The sequence below is a fragment of the Alosa alosa genome, chromosome 3 (assembly GCF_017589495.1).
Source record: "Alosa alosa isolate M-15738 ecotype Scorff River chromosome 3, AALO_Geno_1.1, whole genome shotgun sequence".
Taxonomy (NCBI): domain Eukaryota; kingdom Metazoa; phylum Chordata; class Actinopteri; order Clupeiformes; family Clupeidae; genus Alosa; species Alosa alosa.
The window spans coordinates 8,449,094-8,476,946 of record NC_063191.1 but is presented as its reverse complement, the minus strand read 5'-3'; the positions used below and the strand labels follow the sequence as shown (position 1 = coordinate 8,476,946).

The following is a 27,853-nucleotide window of genomic DNA, read 5'->3' as shown; positions in this document are numbered from 1 at the left end:
TCGGCGTTGCTCCTGACCGTCCATCTATCTCGCACAGGTCCTCGGTCAGCGCACCTCTGCGCATAACGTTTTACAAAAGATAGAAGTGCCCGATATATGATTTCATCAGCTGCTAGCGGCATATGCAAATAATAACAAAGAAATGGAACAGTGATGGGTGTGTGGGTAGAAGGCGTGAGATGAGATGAGGATGGGGAAAAAGTGAGAGTGAGGAGGGGGGGGGGGGGAATGAAGATTCACCTCCAGCTATCTGATGCATGTTTTAATGGAAATGTTCACGGCCGCCTTATAAAAAACGCAAAACGAGAGACACGTTCAAGTTCACTTACGCCGGGTGCACGCCCTGGCTGCAGAATAGTCTGTGGAGATGCCTCTCGCTAATAATGAATCCCTCCAATGCCAGGCTTTTCAAATTGTCTTTGTATTTCATTCCCAGCCTAAAATAGCACTCTACCATACTATCCCTGTCCATTGTGTGACAGCGACTGTTCCTGTTTGAGGAGTTGCGCTTGATTTGCTCATCCAGCTGTCCAGTGCACAGCCTATAGGCCTACCTATGTTGTGGCCACAAATTACTATTTCGTGGGAACAAATTAATATTTCGTGGCCACAAATTACCTATTTCGTGGTAACGAATTACTATTTTGTGGGAACGAATTAATATTTCGTGGCCACAAATTAGTACTTTGTGGGAACTAATTGCTATTCCGTGGCCACAACTTATTATTTTGTGGGAACGAATTGCTATTTCGTGGCCACAATTTATTATTTTTTTTCCCCATGACATATCCGGGGCTCCGTAACTCAGACTTTGCACAGCTAATAATAAATCACTCCGCGATACAATGCGAAGATTTGACACTCAAATCCCAGTTGTTCTCATCCCAGCTCCACTATTTTAAGCAATGGGTTACTCCTTAGCAAACCATAACGAAACAGTGCTTCACCACATCTGTGGATTAAGCCACACAGTCAACTCAATGTAAGTAAGATAAACGAGGATGCTAATTATTCTGTGTATAATATTGTAGCGCCAGGCTATTTGCCCCCGTGTTGGACTTTCCCCTGTGTTCCCCTGTGTCTTCTGTTTTCCCGGCGTGTGCGCGCGCGCGCGTGTGTGTGTGCATGCGTGCGTGTGTGTGTGCGCGCGCGTGTGTGTGTTCGTGTGCGCGCGCGAGAGTGTCTGTGTCTCCCTCTCCCTTCTGTGTCATAGAATGTGTCAATACGTTCTGATGTGTTTTGATTGGGGGGAGGTGTCCGGGAGGGAATATTTAGGGGTTCGGATAGGTTAGCAATTGATAAGGGGAGGGAATAGAATAGGGGGTTCTAAGACGTCTAGTAAGTTTAGTCAGAATAGAAGTAAATTATGTGCGAGTGGGTTGTGTTGTGTTGCGTTGTGTTGTCTGCCAATGAGAGTGAATGACGAGTGATTGAGACCTAATTTATCAATTGACAATATGATTGTCACTTGGAGGAGACTTGTAGATAACTAACGTTAGCATAGTTAGCTAACCGCTGCTAACATGCTAGCATCGTCACGTCAGGCTGTGCTCAGTAGTGTAACATTTATTCACCATGAATTAATAAAGTTGAGTGGTTCTGCAATGTAGGCTATGTTTCCGTTTTTTTGCAGTACCATGTCCCTTACATGACATGGCCCAGTGTCCTTGTAACATGCATGCAGCAAACCTATTGTTGCCTACGGCCAAACAACACCCGTGGGAATATCCATGACCAATGACCAAGGATATAAGGCATATCTTCAACACGCGCTTAGTTTATTAAGCGTTTCTTATGCGTTATGGTTTGTTATAGTATTTGTTTATTTTCATTAGGCTATTGACTGAATTAGTTGATTGACATTGTTGTTTATTATTGCTACTCTCCTTAATACATTTTAATATTTTAAATTGTGCACTGTTAAATTTAACTATGTTACTGTGGTGGACAACTGCCACAGCAAATAGTGATGTGGAAGAGATCTGTAAAAGTGGCTGAAGTGAAGATGAAGTGGTGGAAGAAACTGAAGTTGGTGAAATGTTGTTCACATTTCATTACCAGACTCATCTACAAGTGAATCTTAAAAAATATAAAATATATAAAAATATATTTTGCCAGTAGTGGTTTCACCTGGCCTCGCAGTTGTCTTCACTGATTTTCCCGAGTATTTCAGTGTGTGTGTCCTGCTTTTCTAGTGCTCTGATCGCGCTGGCCTTGCATTTATTTGCATTTATCTTGTGACCTGTGTTGTGGAGGCTATTTGGCTCCAGCCAAGTAAGCAGCTATAGCATATTGTAAAGTAACTTAATAGCCTACATAATTCTGCCTTGTTACTCTAAAGACTTTTTTGTGCACAGGTATTAGCATAGCCCCCCCCCCAATAAATCCATTAGGCCTATACCGGACCTTGTGACATAAACCCAACTGTGCAATAATATGCACTAATGTAACACATATACAATGATTGGTTTTCAAAAGTAGCTTCCGCATATTTTTTGTAGAAATTCATTAAAACTACAAACCCCATATGCTCCCTGTCGCGTTGACCACGTGGTCTTTTAACTGAAAGGCGGTGCTCTTCAAAATCGAAAGTAAAACCAACTAAGATCGCTGGTCGCATTAAGTCTCGTTACGTTACGCTTGCCACTATGGTTGGATAATGCATTCATCTCTACAGTGAAGGTATGTAATATGTTATATATTATGTCACATTTATTCTGTATGTTGGTCGACTGAATCGTAGGCTATAAGCCTACGAAGGTTGCTTTTACAAAGCCTAGAGACGTTGACATTTGGCGTAGGCTGCACCCTAGAGCAACTGAGACCAAATTTGACGGTAGTTTTCTCATATTTACAGGGCTCTACAGTGCGCCCATTTCACTCGCACATGCGAGTAAAAATGATGCCGTGCGAGTGCAAAAAAATATTTAGGCGCACTGGTGCGAATGACTTCTAACCATGTCAATGTTTGTCTACAAAATACACCGCAACATCGAGAAACATTACTGGTGCATATAAACTACACCTCCCATCAACGTTAGCAGTTTCGCGTTGTGACTCGCTAGTAGCTTCTATCAAATCCAAGAGCGCGCAGGAAAAAGCGGAAAGTTAGACTAGCCAGCCAAGATGCAAAGATTGATTAGTTCTTCTATCCACCGAATTCATTGGATATAGGAGGAACAGGATGAAAAGGAACATGCCTTTTAGCCTAGTTGACGTATTGGCTGCAATATGCAAAATATAGCTGTAGCTAACCAGCACAAAAGTAGCCTTCCGTAATACTCGGACATTTTATTCAAAGGTAGAACGCTACTCACAACTCCAGGCTTCCACGCATGCTTGTTTGTTTACACCGAATACAAGCTGAAGTGCAAAACGAAAGTAGGCCTAACGTTTGCCTACTGCCCCCATCAATGCAGATATTTCAAATAAAAACTAAAAGTATAAAACCTATATCCTTGATTAGCCTATGTTGGGTTTTGTGGAAGAGTAAATTGACTGTTTTAGTAGTAGCCTAGTATTAGGCAGTATGCAGTCAGATAGGTCACCATGGGCATATTTGGATTAGCTATAGATGGATTCACAAATAAATAAATTAGCCTACATTTGGCAGGATACTTGATATAGGCTAAATGCAAATATGGCAATGTATTATATTATTTTACATTAACAAAATGTAGGAAAATAGAATAGACTGAAAATAAAGTAGGCACTGATCTTTAAAATCCTGTTTCCTGTAGCCTAAATGTTGTCAGTCATTTTTAATATTCGCAATTGGTGCACTGGCATGTTTAACTGTTAGCTGCAGTATAATGTTAGATTATGTGTAAGTTAAGTACAGAACTGACTGTGCGCCCACATTTTTGTCTGTGCTCCTAAATTTTTTAACTTGGGCGCACAAGTGCTCCTGAAAAAAAATGTTAGTGTAGAGCCCTGATTTAGCTTAAATACTTTTCTACATAGTAGGCTATGGCTCTACTTAAGGTTACTTACCAACTTTAAAGCAGTTTTCTGGTCTGCCAGATGCGCCCTACAGTGTGTGGAAGTGTAGGCAAAGGAGGAAGTAGCCTAGGCAAGGCCAAGCTTATGCCGCCTTTGTGAGACCTTCGCAGCAAAGGCTAACTCACAGACTTTATTGTTTCCACATACTTATTCCTTAAGGAACATTTACTTGAAACATTTATCTAGCTAAACTGAGAAAAAATATTTTGATGTGACGCTAGTTATATTTTATTAATACTCAACCACTGTTCCTGGTTCCAGTGTTTTCTTTGCAAATCTTTGATTAGTATCCAGGAGCCTGTCTGGGTGTGTCCTGGAAATTTTGTGTAAGGGCCGACGCCACCAAGACAGAGCAGCAATCAGTTCTTGCATGTCACCTGTCATTGTCCTATCTACATCTTCTAGGTTAGGTGGGTGTGTGGTAACCCTCTATTATAGTCACATGTAGCTATCGGAAAATAACAATTAAGTTTTGTTTGCACCAATTGGTCCAAAAATGGGCCTATATCGTTATATTGAATATACTTGAATTTCCCCTTGAGGATCAATAAAGTATCTATCTATCTATTTATCTATCTATCTATATTGACTATAGCCTATGGTATGCGTTCATCTGACACCAGGAAAATCTCTCTGATGGCCTAAAATATTCTACATTTTTTAAAATAATATTTGTGAATCATGGAGAATGAATCATATCCACACAGAGTTATTCCAACAAAGAGTGTTATTGCTGAACTCACGTCATAGGCCTACGCGAGAGCAACACCTTGCCTACTGTAGCGTTCATGGGCTTCAGAAAAACCTTTTTCCCAGTGAAAACATCATCATTCTGCGTCATTCACATCACGTAATGTGTGAGTCAGAAACTGGGGCTAGATTTTGCTAGAGTCCAGTTAGGGGCTCGTCAACACTTTTGTCGTCACGTTGTAGTTCATTTGTAGTCCATGTGGCCTTTCATGTCCAACAGTTTTAATGTGAACTTGGGAATTTGCCGTTTTTGTCACTTCAAAGCTGCATATCTTTCTTTCACTATATTTTAAGCAAATACAGTTGTTTAAAACCTTTGTTGTGGCATCCGTGTTTGTCTCACACACGTTATTCCACAATCCACACCGTTTTGTAGGCCTATTGCATTGCAGTTGTATTCTACAATGTATTAAGGAAAGTTTAAACAAAGTTCTTTCAGGCAAGTCCCTCCACTCGGCGGCCATATTGCAATGCTTTTTGGGCACTTGTCGGGCATCTATTTCGCCAGAAATGCGCGTGCGCAAGGCTTCACTACACCAACCTTACTCCAGCTGCGAGATCACAACACATGATTGGCACAAATGTATTCACAACTCAATTCTCACAGGATATGTGTAGACAACTGCCATATTGGCATTACAAACTAACCTCATGCATTTCTATGGAGGATTTTTTGAGTGCTGTGTCTAATTAGAAAGTCTCTGGTTTAAAAACACAATCGATCAAATGGATAGACAAATATTTCATGACCACTAGATGGCGCCATTTCACTGCTTGCTTACATAAGGCCCGAAGTGTAGTGCCATGCCGCCATCTGGTGGCCATAAAATACCTAATGTAGCTCATTACATTTATTAAAGATGGACCGTCGAAAAATGTTTTTATTCCTTACTAATTATTCTTCTAATCCATCTGATCAATTCATTTCCTTTTTAACCTCTGTTCCTTTATAAATTGTGGTGGATCATTAAGGTAGGTTTTTGAACGTCATTATTCTGATATTTGACATTACAGTAGATGAGCAGAAATCTGAGGAATGGTCACAGTCTTAAGAGCTAAAAAATAAATTTTGCACTGTGATGCACTTGCGATGTATAATGATAACCACAAGTGGCAAGTGGTAGGTAAACACAAAGAAAACACAGATGTCTTACAACAACTCTGTGTTACAAAACTGTAACTTCCAATAAAGCAGGACATGTTGATGGAAAGTTGATTTGGGCAGCCGTGGCCTACTGGTTAGCGCTTCGAACTTGTAACCGGAGGGTTGCCGGTTTGAACCCCGACCAGTAGGCACGGCTGAAGTGCCCTTGAGCAAGGCACCTAACCCCTCACTGCTCCCCGAGCGCCGCTGTTGTAGCAGGCAGCTCATTGCGCCGGGATTTGTGTGTGCTTCACCTCACTGTGTGTTCACTGTGTGCTGAGTGTGTTTCACTATTTTACGGATTAGGATAAATGCAGAGACCAAATTTCCTTCACGGGATCAAAAGAGTATATATACTTATACTATATACTATATAGAACGTTTGACTGGTAAAGAGCTACATTCAAAATCACAGTGTAACAATGTTAATCTGTCTCACCCATTTTCTCAACAATCAAATTAGGAAGAATAAACCAGAAATAATCTGTATTATTAATAAAACTTTTTAATGCAAGCAAAAAACAGACAAACATAAACATCTGAGCAAAAACACAACTTTGAGAAACAAAATCAAGGTAGGCTTTTTAAATTAAAAAAATAAATATATATTGTACATTGTGAATTTGCCCTCTTTCATTTTGAGTCAAAAACGTTTCCTTGTAGGCCAACATGTTTTGCTTGTTGAAAAGTTTCAAAAGGTTTTGCACTTCATGTCAAGTCAAAACCTATTGCTTCAGGGTCAGAATGTTTTGTGAGTTGAAAAGCTTTGCACTTCAAAATCTTTTGAATCAAAAAATTTCCCCTTCAAGTTCAATTGGACGTAATGGGCGGAATCTACACAAAATGGGTTTCTATTGGTGGGTTTGCATTATAATGACATTTGCATTTGACATCCAGTTTTTGCTTCAAAAAGTTGACGCAGTCAGCTTGTTTTTACTACCTGTGAACCTTTTTACAATCGCCTGTTTTTTTAGTGAGGGCTTAATTCTAACGGAGTAGCCTAATAAGTGTAGCTGTGCAGACAAATTGTATAATCAAGTCCAGGTCTCTTTGAAAAAATAGGATTTTATGAGGTTGAGCCAGAGGTGAGTAGTAAAATGAACATTTTTGTTGTGAAAAAGTGAAACAGCGTGAGATATTGTCTTTTACTGGCTATGGAAAAAAACAAGCTGTTCTAGGCCCAGTTGGACCTGGAAACAGAATTGTCTGCATAGTATTGCATCATGACTTAGCAACTGGATAGCAGTCTGCATGTGCTCCAAGAAACTCTAGAGCACAATTCAGGCTCTGTTCACAGTACAAACAATTGTTTGGGCCAAGTCATGCTAAGTATAAGTATAAGTATAAGTATATATACTCTTTTGATCCTGTGAGGGAAATTTGGTCTCTGCATTTATCCAATCCGTGAAACACACTCAGCACACAGTGAGGTGACACACACACTAATCCCGGCGCAGTGAGCTTCCTGCAACAACAGCGGCGCTCGGGGAGCAGTGAGGGGTTAGGTGCCTTGCTCAAGGACACTTCAGCCTTGCCTACTGGTCGGGATTTGAACCGGCAACCCTCCGCTTACAAGTCCGAAGCGCTAACCAGCAGGCCACGGCTGCCCCAAATCTACTGTACTCTGTTCTAGCCAATCAGCAACACTGAACATTGCTTCAGGAGCACTGAAGGGGTGTATGATGGCTGTTGTGATCAAACAGAAATGTATTTCACTGAAAACTGGATCTTGATACACATTGAAGGGTTTCCCAACTGTGACATGGGAGTTATAAGATAATTGGTTGTGTTTTCAGCTAGATTATGGAATTGTAATGTAAGAATGTACCCTCAAGTTGCATGCTATTCTATATGTCTCATAATGTGTGTGTGTGTGTGTGTGTGTGTGTGTGTGTGTGTGTGTGTGTGTGTGTGTGTGTGTGTGTGTGTGTGTGTGTGTGTGTGTGTGTGTGCGTGCGTGTGTGCTCTTGTCCTGTCTCAGTGGGTTTTCTGTCTCTAAGATGAAGCATCTCTGTGGGATGTTTCTCCTTCTGTGCTGCACCAAAGTGACCAAAACAGGTAAACATATTTATCTTGAGTGTTTGTGTGTTCATGTCAGAGAGGGAGAGATAACACTTTGTTTCTTTTTCCATCCATAAAAACTTAATTATGTTGTATGATTTGGTAATCCATGTAATTATTTGTCATGTCATTAAAGTAAGGGATGAGAGAGAGAGAGAGAGAGAGAGGGTGATTGAGTGAGTGCATGAGAGATTGTGTGTTTGTGTGTGTTCTCAACTCTACACAGCCTGAGTGAAATGTAGTGAGGCCATTTTGTTATTTCTCTCTGCAGTGGTTCTTAAAGTTGTGGCTCCACTCAACCCTGTCCTCGGTGTAGTTGGTGAAGACCTGACTCTGCCCTGTTACCTTGAGAACAATGTCAGTGCTGTGGACATGGAGGTGCAGTGGCTTATTGAAAGGACCAACACACTGGTGCATCAGTACAGAAGACACATGACCAATCAAACTGATGAGCAGCTTCCACAATACCGTGGCAGGACCAGTCTGTTCCTAGAAGAGCTGCAGAGGGGAAACATCTCACTAAAGCTCAGATCAGTCAGCCTCTCAGACACAAACATATACAAGTGTTATGTCAAAGAGGGTCCTCTGACTCTTGAAGAAAATGTTAAAGTCGAAATTCATGGTAAGTGTCTGGAGAAACACCCATAAGGAGGTTTTTTCATTCATTTATTCATTCAGTCAGTCAGTCAGGCAGTCAGGCAATCAGCTGCTTTTACTCTAAGCTTTTAGCAGTGCAAGTAAGGCAAAGATGCTCCTAATAAAGATTCATGATGTTGTTCATAAGGCTTTGTATTGTCACTGATGGGGGTTTAACCAATTTGTGTCTGTGTAGAGTTTGGAAATGAACCTGAGACATCTGCTGTGAGCCACAATAATGGCAGTGTCACTCTGCTGTGTGTGTCCACAAACTGGACAACTAAACCTGCAATTGTGTGGATGGACGACAAAAGAAATATCCTTGCAGGAGATTTAGAGTACTGCTACAGCAATGACACCACCCTCTATGTCCAAAGAAGTGTCACTGTGCAGAAGAAGCATGGATACAGCTACACATGCAGAGTCTCATACCGGCACCACAGCAAAGAGAAGCTGATTGAAGTGGAACGTGAGTATCAGTGCTTGGTTACAGACAAATATACAGTGTATACACTACAGTGTATATACACTTCATTATAGACAGAATACCAGCTGGTAAACAGAATGTGCCTTTGCAGCATTGGATGAATGGTTGCTGATAATGGGCAATGTAGTTTATTAAAGATCAACCATTTCTTTCTACAACAGTCAAGAACCCTTTTGCAATTATGTAAACACATAATGTAATCTGAAAACTGTTGCCCTGTTAAAAAAACAATGCAAATGATCTCAGCTGGTATTCTGTCCATGAAAGTCTGCTGTAACATCAACATAGTGAAAACGATAATCATATATTTAAAATTATGTTTTATGAAAACTATTGTATGTCCACTTAAAAGCAGACAATTGGCCATGAATAGAGATCAGTTTAGATTACAGCTATATTCAAACAATCTGACAAACTGTGCCCATGTAGGCTACAGTAATTCATTTGACCGCCGCCAGCTGGCGGCGATCATATAGGTTTAGTCAGATTTGTTTTTTTTTTTTTTCTTTTTTCTTGTCCAAATTTCCGTCAATGATTCCCGGGACACTGAAAGACCGGGTAGACAAAACTTGGTGGGCATGTAACCCCATATGGATAGCATGGAACCATCGTTTTTCGTTTTGATCTGTAGCCCCCCCGCTGGACTGGACCACAGTCACAGGCAGACACAGTTTTCTGTGAATATCTCGAGAACCGTAAGGTTTAGGAGGACCACCTTTTTTTTTGTATGTTGATCTCAAGGGGCCATGTCAACCCATTCCATAACCACTAATTTCATGTATAGCCCACCTAGTTAAACACAAAAAAGTAAAAAATGAGGTGTTGTTGTAATTGTAGGTATCTGTGACCTAACATAGTCAAAACTGCACGAAATTGGAAGTGTAGGATCATTTTGACACCTTCTGAATGCACGCCAAGTTTAGTGGAATTTTGTTCATGGGGGGCCACACAATAAATTAATTTATGTTACTATACACCAACTGGCCTGTAGGTGGCCGGAGACAGTTTTCTGTGAATATCTCGAGAACCGTGGGGCCTAGGAGGTCCACCTTTTTTTGTATGTTGGTCTTAAGGGGGCATGTCAACTCATCCCATTACCACTTATTTCATGTATAGCGCCACCTAGTTAAAAATTAAAAAAGCAAAAATTAGGTGTTTTCATCTCAATATCTCTGGCTGACAAGGTCAAAACTGCACGAAATTAAAAGTGTAGGATCATTATGACACCCCCCTCGAATGCATGCCAAGTTTTGTGTACTTTTCGTTCATGGGGGCCTTACAATAAAATAATTTATGTGTACATTCAGTGACATACACCAACAAGAATTCCCGGGACACTGAAAGACCGGGGTACACAAAACTTGGTGGGCATGTACCCCCACATGGATAGCATGGAACCGTCATTTTTTTTTTTCATCTGCAGCCCCCAGCTGGACTGGACCCCGAAAGGAGGGTAGGGCAGACACAGTTCTCTGTGAATCTTTTATGGTATGTTGGTCTCAAGGGCCCACATCAACCTGGCTCATAATCACTCATTTGTGATTTGCCCCCGTAAAAATGAAAATCAGTAGGATTAAAAGAAAGCCAAAATAAATATTCATCATCATCATCATGGCTGCATTTTTCAGTATTGGCGAGAAGTAGACGTTTGTCCACTAGATGGCGCACGTTGCAGTGAGGCGTAATTTTGTTGGAAGTTAAAAGTGGGTTGGAAAAACAATGGGCGCTTCATACAAGGACTGCAATTTACATAGCGAAACATCTAATAAGGATAGGGACGATGTTCACATGAAGTGTAATTCCCATTTCTTCTTGAAGCCCGAAATAAATCTGAGGATGTTTATCGGACATGCTTGGTTTTACTGCAGGCACGTTAATCTTGTAAATATCAATAAGGACCTAGGTAATGTTACCGTTAAGCGTTGGTTGAGTGATGGAGGCGTTTGATTTATTGCATTTGTAGAAAACTATAAATGCGGTTATACCAAGCAAATGTATAGCAGCACTGTTTGTATCTTTCGACTGTCATTTATTGCACGTGCTACAAAATCATTCTGTGCAATGGAAGATTTACCAGCGTTACACGGTCTGATACAGTTTTGCCTATACATGCGTGAGACTGAGGCGCCTGTTTATTTTGTTTTAAGTGCGTGCAGGGGTGTGAGGGAATCGATGTGCTTTGATTACAGCTTGGTAGTTGTAGTCTGTGAAATTAAAAAACACGTGTGTGTGAAGTATCAAACAATGACACCTTCATTTCATTATGGCTGCTTTAGCAAAACACCTTAAGCTACTGTAGTGGGTCCCATTTAGAAGTGGCTACTTCATTCGGCTTTCCTTGACTCATGGAGCTGCGTGAATGTTATTACAACTTTATACGATATCACAGTTTAAGTCCGCTTGATACTGTAAAGGCGTAAGCCATTGGTTTCAAAAGGAGATTTTATTTGTTATCGCCAGAATAGCCTATTGACAATTTATGTTGTCAATAGGCCTACCTTATAATCCTACCTGTAGCTTAGGGAAGCTAACAGCTTTCTATTAGGATCTAGTTTGTTAGTTACCGTTTTGTCATAACTCCCTGATGCATTTTTGCATTTAGAATAGCCAGGCGTGTATATCTCAATCGGAAAATTAAACAATATCGGGTGCCTATGGACTAGGCTGGGTGAACCCAGCCTGATCTGCCCGCTATTTATTTTTTGATTTCTTAAAAGATTGAGCTTGGTCTGATGAAAGCCAGACTAGCCATGGACCTCAGTTACACAATGCAAGGGAACATGAATCTGCCTATATTTGCACTAACAATAGCGGACAAAAGCTCTTCAACTTTGGCCCGTTAAAATGTGTATGAACAGTCTAGCGACGCATTTCATCAAGGCCCATTTGGACATGTCAGTTATTTGCACCACTGGTTAGATGTAAACAGCATTTCGTTTCAGACTAGGCTACTGTTACTTAATTTGTGCATTAACAATAACGTTTCAGACTACTGTTACTTAATTTGTGCATTGACAATAAAGTATTACATGAACTAAAGATGACTAAAATCTTATGTAGAAGAAGAAACATTCACAAAAAATCCATCCATCTAAAAATGACCTTTGTTTTTTTTTGATAGCTGTTGAAAACGGCATGGAACTGACAGAGATGTTTTTGTTTAAAAATACATAAAAAATAAATAAATAAATAAATAAATAACATTATGCTGATACCTTTTGCTTTTCCCAAATACAATGTAAGCCTACAGGTGTAAGTGACCTTTCATCAATCCAGTTGCAATGGATGAACTGTGATGAACTGCCCTACTTGTGATTGTTTAGAGATTTTAAAGGTTTTATAACAATTCTACATCTTCTTTGGCTATTCTACAATCTATTCACCTTTTCAGCACCAGTAGGGTACTTTCTGTGCAGCCGCGCACACACACTCAGGCATGCCAAACAAGCATACACAAAAGTTTCAAGAGTGGGGATGGAGTAAAATATGGAGACAAATTGAAGTGTGATTTATTTTCGCGGAACGGATGTACAGGACTGAGCGGCGGTCATATTTTGTACCGCTATGCGGTACATCTAGTTTGTATCACTGTCTTCTGGTCACAATGACACTTCAATGTGAAAAACACGAAAGGCAGTGTTGTCAGTGTGCAGCCACTGTTTCAATATGCCGGTGCAACATGGCAAACTATGAGCTCTGTATGCCCTGATAAAGGACACATTGTAATACCTTGATTGAGGTTATTACACAATAATCTCTGTAGGAACTCACTACGTCTATGCTGTATAGTTATGCTAGGTGAACGATTCACCTATTACAAGTTCGTTTACCATCAAATTGGCTTCATAAAGGTGAAAATCTTGCATAGTGTGCCTTTAAAAAATACAACTATGCCGTGGTGTATGCGATCATCCATGCTTCAATCTGATATACATTTTAGACCAGCCCTAGGAATGGCGATTTAATCTTTTATTTTTTACAGGGGGCTGGTTTGATCAACCTCGGGACCATTGGATTCTTTTTGCCCCATTGTGTCTTGTGATCCTCATCTTACTCTCATTGTTAATCTGTCAAGCTAAGAAAAAAAAGGACAAACACAAAGGTAATAACATTGACCTTGCACACTACACTTCAGGTCTCACCAATATCATCCTTTTCTAAAATTTGTTTTTGATAAGAAGCCCTAAGAAAAGTGTTTTTATTTAAACCACATGCATTGTTTGCACCTTTGTTGTTATCCACTAGTCCTTGTAAGTTCATAGCATGTGTCAGTTGTTCCTATTTACTAGTTTTAGGTAAGTGTCTGGCCAGTCACAGGCATGAGACTGTAGGGCAGTGTGTAAACAAATTGACTCAAGAAAACCAAACATAAATCTAATGAAGGTGTAACATAAAACAAAAGCAGTCCACTCTACTAAATTAGAAAACCAATTCCAAAAGCTTTTAGGTATGAAAACCCTATATGATTATTTAGAATAATTTATGTTCTATTGAGTATAATTGTAATTTGGGATCAATGTTACGTTACTATTTTAAAAAAATATATGGGGAGGTGGTTATCCCAAACCTTAACCCCTAAATTTCAATTTATGAAAATGATGTTAAAATTCATATTGTTTCTTCACATTTTTATCTTTAAATAACTTTTGATTTATTTTCAGAATTAATTTAGAAAAATGCATTAATAATAATAAACTCCATTTTTAAAACATTTACTTGAAAAATGTTTTTCCATATTTTCAGTACCAAAACAATTTATTAGTCCATAGACTAAACTATAGATCTAGAGAGAACTATCATGGTAGAGTGGTGGGAAGGTAGAGCCTGTGATATTGAAGTTAATGTGATTAGTGTGATCGGTTGTGACATGCTTGTTTCGGTAGTGACAAAATGCTATTTTATCCTCAGTATTTTTTTCTCAATTTGCACATATTCGGTACAGTGGCCCATAAATAATTGTGATGGTGGCTTAATTTGGCTTTTACCATTTTTTTTTGTTTGTGATATGTGATATTATCGTAAATAACGCAGCATATGCACAAATAAATTTCACTACTGGAAGCACTGCTGCAGGAAGTGAACAGCAAACAAACCGTCATACAATATTTAGTTGTGTCAGAAGAGGATATAACAATACAGTTGCATGATGTGAATACAGATACATGATGTGAATGATGTAAATATATATAGTTCACATTTAAATAGTAATGTCTACAACTGTAGAATTTACGAAATGGCAATAGCCACATACATGTCAGCAAATGTGCGTAAGAGTGCTGATCAGTGTGTGTAGGTTCTTTTCTGACCTTAGAAAAATCCCTGATAAAAAACTGATGAATCTTTGTTAAATAATGTTTACTTAATGTATAAAATAGATGATTAACAGCTTACATTTGACCATTTTGCTGTTCTTTCAGTTTTGCAGATGTACAAAAAATTCCAGATCTCTGATTCCAGGGTCTTTTCCTTTTACAATGAGCCTTTGATCATTCATGGTCACAGAGAAATGCACATTGGGGAGGAAACACCCATTTCCTCAAAGAAGGATTATAAGGAGATCAAAGTGGAGGGGATCTTTAAAAACCAAAACGGCCATCTGGTCATTCTCCAGGGTGAACCTGGATATGGCAAGTCTCTCACTGCAAAGAAGATCATGCAAGACTGGGCACAAGGAACCTTCTACTCAGACATGTTTGAACTGGTTGTTCTCCTGAAGTGTGATGAGTTGGCTCTCTCATCACAGATAAAAAGTTTGTTGGAGCTCATAAATGATGATCAAAAGCACAAATCACTGATTAATGACATTCTAGCGGAGTCACCACACAAAGTACTGATCCTTATTGATGGTCTTGATGAATTTACTTTCACTGAGGAAGAGATAAAATCATTTCCTACAAAACCACACACCCCAGCCCCATCTAAAGCTATTCTCTGTGGCTTGTTGAGTGGACTTATGCTACCTCAGTCCTCCCTGCTGGTCACCACCAGGCCCTCTGCCTCTGACAGACTAAATTTTCTGCTCAAAGGACGCACATGGAGATTTGCTGAGATTCGGGGCTTCACAGAACAGGGAGTGGAAAAATACTTCAAAGAGTTCTTTAATGGAGATAATATAGGTGTGTTCCAGAAGGTGAAAAATAATAAAATGCTGTTCACCTCCTGCTTTAACCCTTTTTTGTGCTGGATCACCTGTACAGCTCTGAAGAGGTCAACTGGAAGCTCAGATGAGCTAGATAACGTGGGAACAACAATCACCTTTACAGCTCTGCAGAGGTCAACTGGAAGCCCAGACGAGCTAGTTAAAGTGGGAACAGTAACCTCCATATTTTGGGGATTTATTACTATTCTTCTGCAGAAGCAGCCACAAGGTGACACGAGACTGGGCCTCCTTAACCAACTCCATGAACTAGCCAAAGGAGTGATAGAAGAAGGCAAAGCCGAGTTTAACTTGAGTGGCTCTCCACTTAAAAATTGGAACTGTGTTTTTAGGAATATTAACACTGACCAGAAGACAACATACAGATTTATACATCAGAGTTTTGTGGAGTTCTTCTTTGCTCTTGGCTATGCCATCCCAGGGAGGGAAGAGCCACAAAAGGTTGAGGAACTCCTGATTTCAGCACAGAGTAACTTTTTAAATTCAGAGTTTTACCTTCAGCCTGTTCTGGAGTTCCTATTTGGTTTGTCAAATGAGGCAGTCAGAGCCTCTCTTTGCAGCACATGTGGACTTGAATACCCTACATCACCCCATCAAAGCTCATTCTGTCTTCAGACTCAGTTGAAGCAGTGGATCCTGGCTAGAAGGGACATCTTTTTCAGCCATAAGAGTTTTTTTCTTTTTCCATTCCACTGTCTCTATGAGCTCCACAATGAACAGTTTGTGGAGGAAGTCATGCAGCTCTTGGGGAAAATGCGATTCCCTTACATCCCCTTAACTCATAGAGACTGCTTGGTGATATGCTATTGTCTTGAAGCATATCCCTCAATCAAGAAACTGGATCTCAGACACTGCAGCCTCACATCAGAGAAGCTAAAACTACTGCAGCCTTTGTGGGCTACGTTGGAGTGTTGTACACTTTGGTGAGTTAATTCTAAATACTTTTCTTACTCTCATGCTCTCTGAAGTTTAATGTTACTTTCTCACCCAAACAGTAACATTTATTTATATTTGCACTGTTCACTGGCCCATGAGCCAAATTAATTACAAAGGGGACAAAAGTGTAGATGTAGGTGAAAAAAGGCGGGAAAGTGTAGGTGTTCTCTGTATCAGCAATTCGCCTTATTCATATCACCCGGCGGCCAAAACGAGGCTAAAGGATACACTTGCCATTACACTTGCCATTACAGAAGGGTTCACTGGCCTGTTCTTCTTCTTCAGTGAGTTTTTTTGGCAGTTTGCAAACGGAGTGCATTACCACCACCATCTGCTGGCCTGAGGTGTAATGCCAAGTGTACCCTTTAGCCTCGTTCTGGCCGCCGGGTGAATAAGGCAAATTATACCCTTATGTGTACAGCTTTTCTGTATAGAATGTTTTTGTGACAGAATTAAATAAATTAAGGAAATATGAAATATGAAATAAATAAATAAAAGATTAAATAAATCAATAAAAAGTTCAATTGACATACATTCCATATGCACAGTCTAGCAAGCGCCATGAAATAAATAAATACGTCAGTCACCTATCAAGGCGGGACCTAGGCAGGACCTAGCCGCTGATTGGTTGTTGCCTGAAAAACATCAGACTTGGTGGGCGTGATGGGTGGTTGCTATGAATAAAGTTACTCATTGATTCACATAATAGTTCATGACATGGGCCTCCCAAGCTTTATTGTTTATGTATCATGTAACAAATGAGGTGAATTCAGCTCAGTGAAGTGAACTGGGACGTCTGGGGACCCTACCATAAACAGAAGCAATAGCAACTACAGCAAAGTCGTTTGCCATTAGGGCTGGGATAAACGATTATTTTTTAAATGATTGATCTAGCGATTATTTTTTCGATGCATCGATTAATCTAACGATTCATTTTTTCAGTCCGATTCGATTTCGATTCGATTATCTCCCAAATTAATTCACTAATAGCAACTTATACATGTTTATTTACATATCTGAATGAAAAAACATGAATTCTTTAACATTACAATATATGTTTATTGCTCTTAAGATTCCAAAATAAAAGACTATACAAGTGCAAAGTAATGCATTCTTAGTCAGAGGTAGCATTCAATAAAGTTCAGTAGTGTATGTCTAATTGAGTGCCTGTCATTTTATGACATTCATATGAGAATCCTTGCAATTAACATTAACACAGTTAAAAGGCTGCTGATGTGTGGATGCAATTCATAACATAGTTAGTTCAAATAACGGTTCGTACTTCTCCTTTGGACAAGCACTTTTGTGTCTTGGAAAACACTTTTCCATTTACATTGGGATTTTGCAAACATTCAGAGTCAATAAAATGAGCCTGAGTAACAAATACAAGCAGCTGCAAGTAAGCATGCTAAACTTGACATCCAAACAGTATTCTAACGTTAGCTTTGAGATACTGCTTGATTGCATATTGTAACTTGCGTGCAGTGAGATTTTTAAATGCATGCTTGTTGCCCGCCCTCGAGTTGGGCCATTACATTGCTCTTTGCCAGACCCTTAATCTTTCTATATTATCAGGGTCTGGATTTTCCAGGCTACCATGGTAGGCCAACTCGGTGTGAATTCCAGGGCTTCGTCCGTTCCGACCGGTTCAGGTAGGCCTATGTTTTCGTTCTTGCATGCGTTCCGCCACCAACAAATCGGTCCTGAACCAGTTCGGAACGCAAAATATCGTTCGTTCTTAAAGTTCCGGCAGTGTTTGGCGGGCCTATCAAGTCTATTTTTGTGGACTTTACCTTAGAATAGACGTACTCATTATTTCCCCTTGATTTAGCCTATACCTTTGCTATGCCCAAAAATAATAAATCACAGGCGGCATCCAAAAACATTCAGATGGGCTATCCATCCCATAGCCTACAGACTTACTGTAGGCCCAACCTATGCCTATAAATAATTTCTTATCAAAAATATTTCTGGATACGTGCTAAACTCCTTACCTGGTTGTAGCCTAAGTTTTATCCATATGGAGATCTTCAAAGGGAAGATCTGGCTATAATTCCAACCCTGTTTATAAATGAACCTGTCTGTTGCTGACAAGGCCTATCTCAAATTTCCCGTTTAACTCTTCTACATAGAATAGGCTATAATTAGCAAACATTTCAAATCCCGACTTTAAAAGCGACAAGGCGTGGACAGGCAAAATAGGCTATTACGCATAGGCTACAAACAGTTTTCAAATCAGTTTCAGTAGCCTACGCTACGAGCTGGCCTAAGATCCGAAGTGGCAGACGGATAGGTTACATTACAACAGTAAGACAAAATATACACATTTGGACCAAAGGTCCATTTATTCGTTTTTTTTTTTTTTTTTTTCAAACTGCAGAAATCAAATTATTAGGCTGTTCGCCTACAATCAAACGAGTAGAACACTTAGGATATGTTTTTGTGAAATTTTATAAAATATATAGAGAACGAAAAAAAAAACGTTATTAACCGGTTTTGTGGATTTCAGAATAACGTTTCTGTTCCGGAATAGTTGAAGACCATTTTGTTTTCGTTTCCGTTTCCGCTCCTTGTAAAATTCTGTAAAATTCCGTTCGTTTTCGTTTTTTGTTTTCGTTCCTTGAACCGGTTCGGAGCCCTGGTGAATTCACACACAGGGGAAATTCTCTCTCGTTGTTGAGTTGCCTGCAGGCGCGCCAGCTCGCGTACTTGCGTGCATGGCGGGGTTTAAAACATTATTGATAAAAAGTCTAAGTAGCCTGTTTAACATCCAAAGACAGTAATTGTACTCCTCAATAGTTAATAAACAGTACAGGTCAGCTCACTGTTTCATTGATCATATATGGGAGACCAGAAATAAATAGGCGGTCAATAGTAAAACGACTCGTGGGCTAAAAAAATTGCCATTGACTAATTTTCATGGTTGATTACGTCGACTAATCGCGGCAGCGCTACCCTACATATAATACTTCTAGGACATCCTGCCTCTGGGATGATCTTTTTCACACCCCAGTGTTTCCCATACGTTGACTTATTTGTGGCGGCCCACCACAATATCAACATTGACCACCACACAATGATTTTTTTATGTTGTACTAATGTATATGGGATGAAATCCTTTCCTTTTAATCTCTCTCTCTTTAATTAACTTATGTGCAGGCAAGAAGCAGTATCCCTACGCTAACACAGGGAATACATAGAATATTGTTGGGTTGTCGAGGTTTGCACACTATAACGTTACAGCTAGTTGTCAATATCGACTTGTCGTGCAAGGCAAGTATAACTATAGGCTATTCATTTTATTGACTCTGACACAGAATGTTTGCTCAACACTCCCCCCCCCCCTTCACCTACCACCACAAATACAGTTAAATTCTGTGGGCAACGCTGCACCCAATTGTGTTGTCAAGGTTTGCACACTATAACGTTACAGCTACTTACTCAATATCGACCCAATTGTGTTAACGTTACAGCTACTTGTCAATATCGACCCAATTGGGTTAACGTTACAGCTAGTTGTCAATATCGACCCAATTGTGTTAACGTTACAGCTACTTGTCAATATCGACCCAATTGTGTTAACGTTACAGCTACTTGTCAATATCGACCCAATTGTGTTAACGTTACAGCTACTTGTCAATATCGACCCAATTGTGTTAACGTTACAGCTACTTGTCAATATCGACCCAATTGTGTCGCCACTTATCCTAATTCATACGTGTGTTTTCTTTATCATTGCACAACGTTTTTTCAGCAATTTTTCTTACCCCCGTCCCAACTGTTTATGAAACGTGTTGCTGGTATCAAATTCAAAATGAACATATATTTTCCAAGAAATAGTCAAATTGGTCATTTTTTTCCAACATTTGATATATTGTCTGTGTCCTTTTTGCCACTAAATATGAGTTTAAGAGATTCGCAGATTATTACATTCTGTTTTTATTTGCATTTTACACAAGACGTCCCAAGTTTTACTGATTTGAGGTTGAACTGTACTTTATCCCTTAAATATATTGTTTTGAAGGATAACTGCTGACGGATTGGATAACACTGACATTTTTGAGTTGGTGTCATCTCTGGAGGGAACCCTTTCAAGGTAGGATCAGCTCCAAAAGCTTCATTATAGCAGTGGAACTTTGTGAAAATATGATTTAACATGCAAAAGCCACTGCATTGTTTGCAATTATCCTGACATAGCATATTGATATACTTAGTTTCACCACATCTGATTAATTGTTGAATATTCCTCAATTATTATGTTGACAACCTTGTGTCTTCATCTCTGACAGCCCATCTAAGCTGAATGAACAAAAGTCTGTGAATTTACAATTTCTGTCAGTGAAGAGCTTCACACTAGACACTGCCTCCAATTTGTTAAAGGTATTCCAAAGGACAAAACATCTCTTCTGTATGAGGTAAGAGTTTATGCAGTATGTTAGTCCGAGACTCATTGGCAAGATGTATGGCTTCATTTGTGGGTTTTGAAGTCCTGTATAAAATAAAAAAGCACTGGCATACAAATAGTACTTATCTAAATTGAATTTAAATATGACTTGGCTGAGTCAAGTAGAGGGGTGTAACGATGCACTGTGAATCGGCAAAAAATCTATACATATGTGTGAAGATTACAACTGGCTGAGATTAGTTTTTTAATCAGAATAGGGCGTAATCTTTAAATCATAATTTGTCTGCAGCTCTGAGCATTATTTCCCGCAGCACTTTACAGTTAGCAAGACTTGCCTCCAGCCTTAACTACGTTGTCAAAAATAAATAAATCAATTCATAGATCTTTCATTGTAGGGCTATGTGGAACTAGCCTGGGTGTTCCCATGCTGCCTTGCTCGCGATTTGATTCACGCTGCTAAGGCAGCCTGGAGACCATGGAGCAAATTTTCGCCTGAGATAGGGAACCAATCACAGAACAGGGGGGAAAGCAAGACGATGATGAGCTATGCACAGACGCATTTGATAGACATCCGTGGATCTGAGCATTTTTTTCAAATACGAGAAAATGAACGTTTGGTTCCCAGACCACGTCTCATTGAGAAGTGGTGGCTCTAGCCAGGCTAATGTGGAACTTTAATGTGGTCAAAAATATCCAGGCAACACTCAGGTGTGAGGAACCACTGCAGGTTTATTCACGATACCGGGAGCAGGTCACTAGCAACATCATGTTCCAGTAACACTACTCAAAGTTCTCTAGGGCGAAGCCCCATCTTATGCATGTTAATTACATTGGTAATACAAATCACATGAGTACAATGGTCTTTTCCAAAAATCCTCATACATGCAGAAATACAATACATATACACTTCTTGGACATAGCATGTGATCCGTCGCCATCACATAAGTCATGTGGCTACTCCAAGTAAGTAGATAATTGGTCAATACAATACATACACATCCTTCAGCATTCTCTTGCCATAGTCTAGTTCCTGTCGGGATATTCCTAATATTACTGCCTCAGGCAGAATACCCTTAACTCGTGACAAAGGGGGTCGCATGACCTTTATTAGAAAATCATGACATGGAGAGAGCAAATGACAGACAAAGTACAGTTGATGCACAGTATTGAATGTATAGAAAGCATATACGGAATATAAAGTTGATGCACAGGATTGAATGTATGGAAAGCAAATACGGAATATAAAGTTGATGCACAGTATTGAATGTATAGAAAGCAGATACGGAATATAAAGTTGATGCACAGGATTGAATGTATGGAAAGCATATACGGAATATAAAGTTGATGCACAGTATTGAATGTATAGAAAGCATATACGGAATATAAAGTTGATGCACAGTATTGAATGTATAGAAAGCATATACGGAATATAAAGTTGATGCACAGTATTGAATGTATAGAAAGCATATACGGAATATAAAGTTGATGCACAGGATTGAATGTATGGAAAGCAGATATGGAATATAAAGTTGATGCACAGGATTGAATGTATAGAAAGCAGATACGGAATATGAAGTTGATGCACAGGATTGAATGTATAGAAAGCAGATACGGAATATAAAGTTGATGCACAGGATTGAATGTATAGAAAGCATATACGGAATATAAAGTTGATGCACAGGATTGAATGTATAGAAAGCATATACGGGATATAAAGTTGATGCACAGGATTGAATGTATGGAATATACGGAATATAAAAAAATGTTAGTAATCCAAAATGTCGTCTTCATTTCCCCCCTTTGGGGCTTAAGGCCACAAAGAAATTTTAGTAGTCAAAAATGAAATAAAAAAAGAAAAATCCAATTTCCAATAACATTGTCCAAAAACATTTCCGGGTCATCATATCAGGGTAAAACTCATTTCACAATTTAATATCATTCTATCAAATCTTTTGTCCAGTTTTATTTATCCAAACAGAATCCATTAATGTTAACATAATATTCAAGGACGAACCACCTAAAAATTGTTCTATCCCGGTCACACCTACTATGTTAAGGCAATCTTTACTAGTACACAGTCGAGATGCAGAGCATGCAGAATCATCAGAAGTCCTGTAGGGAAAAACACGCATTTGAAAAGACTTTTCTTGGCACACCCAGCAGGTGTCTCATTCGTCCCTGCTACAGTTGTTCTAACTTGGAAAGCCACTTCACGGGCTTTATTAGAACCACAGATATCCTCCTCTGGAGAAGTGGGCATAATCAGTAAGAACACACAGAATAGCAACACTAGCCCCACTCTACTCCCAGTTACAAAACAACAAAAGCTCTATTCTATCTTCAACAGCAGAGCTGGCTTGGATTTTTTAGGCCCTCCCAAGGTCACTGTCCAGCGATGATTAAAAATCTAGCTAAACTGGAAATAAAACAGTGCTAGTTTAGTGTATACTGATATCTTGTTTCTACTTTTAATATCCACCACTGATTTGGATGATGGATGGTTGAATCCACCAATTTAAATGGACACTGGTGTACCACACTAATTGATTTCCCTACCCTCAAAGGAATGACTTCACACTTTACTTAGTAAAATGTGTAACAATCAGAGTATACTTCCCTTCATTTGCAGTCCAATACTTTCTAGTTGTAATGCAGGTTAAAACAGCAGGATCTTGCAACTCCCTTATCCCCGATGGAACATATATCCAGAGGCCTACTGGCGAAGTTTGCCAAAACCTCCACTGGTCAACCTCAAGCATAAAGTCACAATCCGTTGAGATAATGTTCCGGTTCTTTCACCACTCTGCAGTGTGACAGATGAATCCAAGAGTCTCTTTCCGCAATTCTCACTGCGGTAGGTGTAGACAACAGAACTTGATATGGTCCACGTGCCACCGTTCTTCATTCCAGCGTTTTCTTCGAAAGTCCTTAACAAGCACTGGGTATGTATCCAGAAAACTTTGAGGCAAAGCTGACGCCACCTGTTGAGAAACAAAAGATAGAGCAGCAATCAGTTCTCGCATGTAACCAGACAAGGTACCAACTACATTAGGTTAGAATTAGGTAAACCTGGAATTGGCATGGCACGGCCTCTGAGGTAGAGGAGAACCAAAGGTAGACCAGTCACCCAATTCCATCCCATGATTTTAGTCAGTTTATCTTTCAACATTCCATTAACATTCTGGCCATTTTGAAAACATACATACACAATTACAAGGCAATATTCATAACTTTTGCATTTTGTCAATTGAATAAAATCCATCATAATATGTTCAAACGGGCCTGATGGTGGTGGGTGATGCCCTCCTTGGGTTCTCACTGTGGGTGCGGTGTAATGTTTAACAGTTTAACAGTGTTATGTTGTACAGGTTTACCAGTAGCCGTAAGAAAGCCTCTTTCTTTCCATATTGCTCCATGGTCATGAACAACATGAGGGGAGTGGAGCAGTGACTGTGTGTGTGTGTGTGTAGTGTGTGTGTGGGCAGTGTGCTGTGTGTTGTGTGTGTGTGTGTGTGTGTGTATGTGTGTGTGTGTGCATGTTGTGTGTGTGTGTGTGTGTAGGTGGAGTGTGAAGATGTGGGGGCAGTGTGCTGTAAGTATGTAGAGGATGTGTGTTGGAGAAGATCCTGAAGACAATGTGCTGTGTATGTGTGGGGGGGCACTGTGCAGCAAGTATGTAGAGGAGGCTTACTGTAGCAAGCACTGTGCTGTATGTATGTGAAGTGATGACAGTGATGATGTAAGTGTGTGTGATGGGGGTGGGGCAGAAAGGCTAGGCAATCAAGGACATGGGTACTTGCAGGGGCTTAGGGGCAGGAACAGCCACAGCTGGTTGTGGTGCAGGGGGTGCTGAAGGGAACGGTGGTGGAGATTTACGGACTAAGGGCTGGAGGTCAGGTTCACTCGTCTGCACATAGACTTCAGTTGAAATGTCCATAGCTCCGCACAAACCTTCTCTCTCTCTCTCTCTGGCCCTGCTCTTTCTGTTGCATAACTTTTCTCTTCTCCTATCTTTCCCTCGCTTCTCTTTCCCACTTATCAAACAAATCATGCTTAAAAGGCCTAGCCTTCCTTTCCATCATAGCCCTACATTCAGTTAACCCTTCCAAACTCAACGTACTCAACGTAGGACATGTTTGAGTAGCCTACAGTATGCCTGTTGGCAGCCACTCTGAGCAGTCAAAGGCGATTCAAAACGAGTCAGAAGAGTCGAGACAGGACCAATCGTCAAAATTTCGGTGTCCACCACTCTAGTTCATCCAAAACAAACCAGAAAAGGGACTCAAAGTGCTAAAAATTGGAATTTTCCTTTAAGCTCCCAGAGTAGTTCCCGGGCTAATCAGAACACTGGCACAGGTGTCACCTGTGAATCCAACTGTCACAGCTTCTAATGCATACAATCTGGCGCTCCCTAAAACTACACATCCTGTTTAAGTGTTTCCCGTGTGTCAAAATAAAAGTCACAGCCATATCTCATGCTTTGCGCATTATATCTCCAGAACGGCTTGACGCATATGCGTTTGTATGGACTCAAAGATGAAGTGAGTTGATGTTGGAGGTCAAAGGTCAAGTCCATGAATACTCTGAGCGCGATATCTCAAGAATGCCTTGACAAACATGCCTGAAATTTGGTATGAGCGTTTGTATGGACTTAAAGACAAAATTAATTGATGTTGGAGGTCAAAGGTCAAATGTCAAGGTCAAAAACACCTTGAGTGTTATATCTCAAGAATGCCTTGACACACAAGGTTTTTTGGTACGGTTTGTATGAACTCAAAGATTAAGTGATTCTATGGGGTTTTTTTTCCAAAAATCTCCCCACCAACATTAAGCCAGCAGCTTTCCATCCACTATTGTAATTCCTCTGGCATTACATTTCTAGTTCCCTTTAACAGTGCAAAGTGCGACGTCAAAGAATGTACCGGTATTTTAACAGTCAGCGGCGCATTTGAAGGAATCTGCTTGTGAGACCGTATGGAACAGTCATTCCACTAAACCACACTTGACTAAAATCTAGCATAGTATAGCCTTCACACATTTGCACTCATCTATTATTTGAACTCATTGGCAAAGTGAAACTAACTTCACTGTGGTGTCAGTCAAAGACAAAACAGTTATACACAGTAAGTTACTTTCACTATTGACTGACAATGGGTTACCATTGAAAACATAGGCTGGAAAAAGCAACACTTACCCTAATATTGTTCAAATGACTGAATAAAACAACGTTTATCCTGCAGAGGAGCTTATATTTGTGACCGTGTGTCTGCTGCTGTGCTCCATATGTGTCTCTCGCCTCTCCCCTAATCACTTTTAACCGTCATTTGCTGTTACCAATTTGCATTACCAATGATGGTGAATAACTATTTATTGTGAGATGTATTTCGTAATATCTTTATTCTAATTATGTTTCCCATTTTAATCGTGCAATTTGTAATATTTTGCATGGATGTGCGCTGGTGCGTGTTCATGGATGATAGAAGGATGGTGCGTTGTGCCCTCGCGAATATGATTGTTGACAATGCGCTCTTAAAATAACATATGAACTTGCCATAGACTTCTGACCAGGTTTCTCTTGGACAGTGGCGTAATGCATGTGCCAGGGTGCAAAATAGGGGCCATAATGTTTAGCAGTTTATTCATATCATGCTGAAACCCATTTAAATTGACGTACCAGGGCGTACCAGTTGTTCCTAATAGCATAGGTAAATGCCCCAGGGTCAGTCCTCATAAAATGGCATGATATTGCAGGTCCGTGCGCACCCAGAGGCTGAGGCACCACACTTTTATCTTTACGATATATTATACAGTCCATGACAATTACCGCATATGATATCTGCTTTAAAGTGAAGGTAATGCTGCAGAAATTGAACAGTAAACTGTAAATGTACTGTAAGGATACAAGGATACAAGGAAGTTTATTGTCACATGCATATAGTTACTGGAAGTAAGAAATGCAGTGAAATTATGTCTGGTGTCAGCCTATTTGTGCATTAATGGGGGGTGCAGTAGAAGGGGTTTAGTAGATTAAGTGGCAAGGGCTGCATAAAAAAGGTGGGGGAGGATTGGGATTGGGCGGGGGCACCAACAAGGAGCACCCAAGAGCAACAGGGGCATGGAAAAACTCCCTTACCAAGGAAGAAACCTTGGGCAGATCCACGGCTCAAGGGGCTAACCCAAAAAGGCTAGGCAATCAAGGACATGGGTAGATAGATGGAGGAGAAATCAAAAATAATAAATAAAAAGTTCTATGGAGATGTGCAAAAGTTGGAGAAAGTCAGATATGTGTGTGTGTGTGTGTTTTGTGTGTTTTGATGAAATAAGAAAATAAATAAAAAAGGTCTGTAGCATAGGGAGAGGGATGTAAAAGTGCTAAAAGTCAGATATGTGTGTGTGTGGGGGAGGGGGGGGGTCATGAGTGCTGAGGAGTGAATTAGTGCAAAGTCAGTATAGTGTGAGTTCAGAGTTGGGAAATGTTTGAGAGTGCTGAGGAGTGAATGTGTGCAAAGTCAGTATAGTGTGAGTTCAGAGTTGGATGGCCTGGGGATAAAAAAGCGCCTGAGTCTCTCAGTTCTGGCTTTGTGACTACATAGGCGTCTTCTTGATTTCAGCTGTAGGAATAATCCATTGTTAGGATGAGAAGAGTCCTTCAGAATCTTTTGGGCTCTTAGGAGTACTCTTCTGGAATAGATATCTTGTAGAGCAGGGAGTTGAGTTCTTATAGTACGTTCAGCTGAGCGCACTACTCTCTGCAGAGTACTACAATCTCTAACTGTGGAGTTCCCATACCAGGTGATGATGCTACCAGTTAGAACACTCTCAACCGCTGAAGTGTAGAAGGCCTTCATGATGGATGTAGAAACTTTGAATTTCCTTAGCTGACGAAGGAAGTAGAGTCGTTGTCTGGACAGAACATATTGAGTGTTAACAGTCCATGTTAAGTCTTCAGTAATGTGGACACCAAGGTATTTAAAACTTGTGACTCTCTCTACAGGTAAGCCAGCTGATCATTAGTGGGGTGTAACTGTAGTTCTGCTGCTGCCTTCTGTAATCCACTACCATTTCCTTGGTTTTATTGATATTCAGTGTCAAGCTGTTAGATTGACACCACTGTGCCACCTCATCAACCTGATCCAAGTAGAGCTGTTCATTGTTGTTACTAATCAGGCCCAAGATCACTGTGTCATCTGCAAACTTGATGATGGAGGTATGACTACTGTTGGCTTTGCAGTCATGTGTGTAGATGTTGTACAGCAGTGGACTCAAAACACAGCC

The 27,853-nt window shown here is 40.1% G+C and overlaps 1 protein-coding gene across 4 annotated transcripts in view; it reads left to right on the top strand.

Moving 5' to 3' along the window:
• Positions 1-2,595: 2,595 nt before the first annotated feature.
• LOC125292334 overlaps positions 2,596-27,853 on the top strand; it is a 75,559-nt gene continuing 50,301 nt past the window's right edge. For all 4 annotated transcript variants that reach the window (XM_048239557.1, XM_048239559.1, XM_048239558.1 and 1 more), the window contains exons 1-8: positions 2,596-2,682; positions 7,878-7,954; positions 8,229-8,579; positions 8,790-9,062; positions 13,063-13,182; positions 14,498-16,160; positions 20,198-20,269; positions 20,463-20,588. In XM_048239557.1, coding sequence (XP_048095514.1) covers positions 7,897-7,954; positions 8,229-8,579; positions 8,790-9,062; positions 13,063-13,182; positions 14,498-16,160; positions 20,198-20,269; positions 20,463-20,588 — 2,663 coding nt within the window. In that variant the 5' untranslated portion in view covers positions 2,596-2,682; positions 7,878-7,896. The remainder of the gene's footprint in view (positions 2,683-7,877; positions 7,955-8,228; positions 8,580-8,789; positions 9,063-13,062; positions 13,183-14,497; positions 16,161-20,197; positions 20,270-20,462; positions 20,589-27,853) is intronic.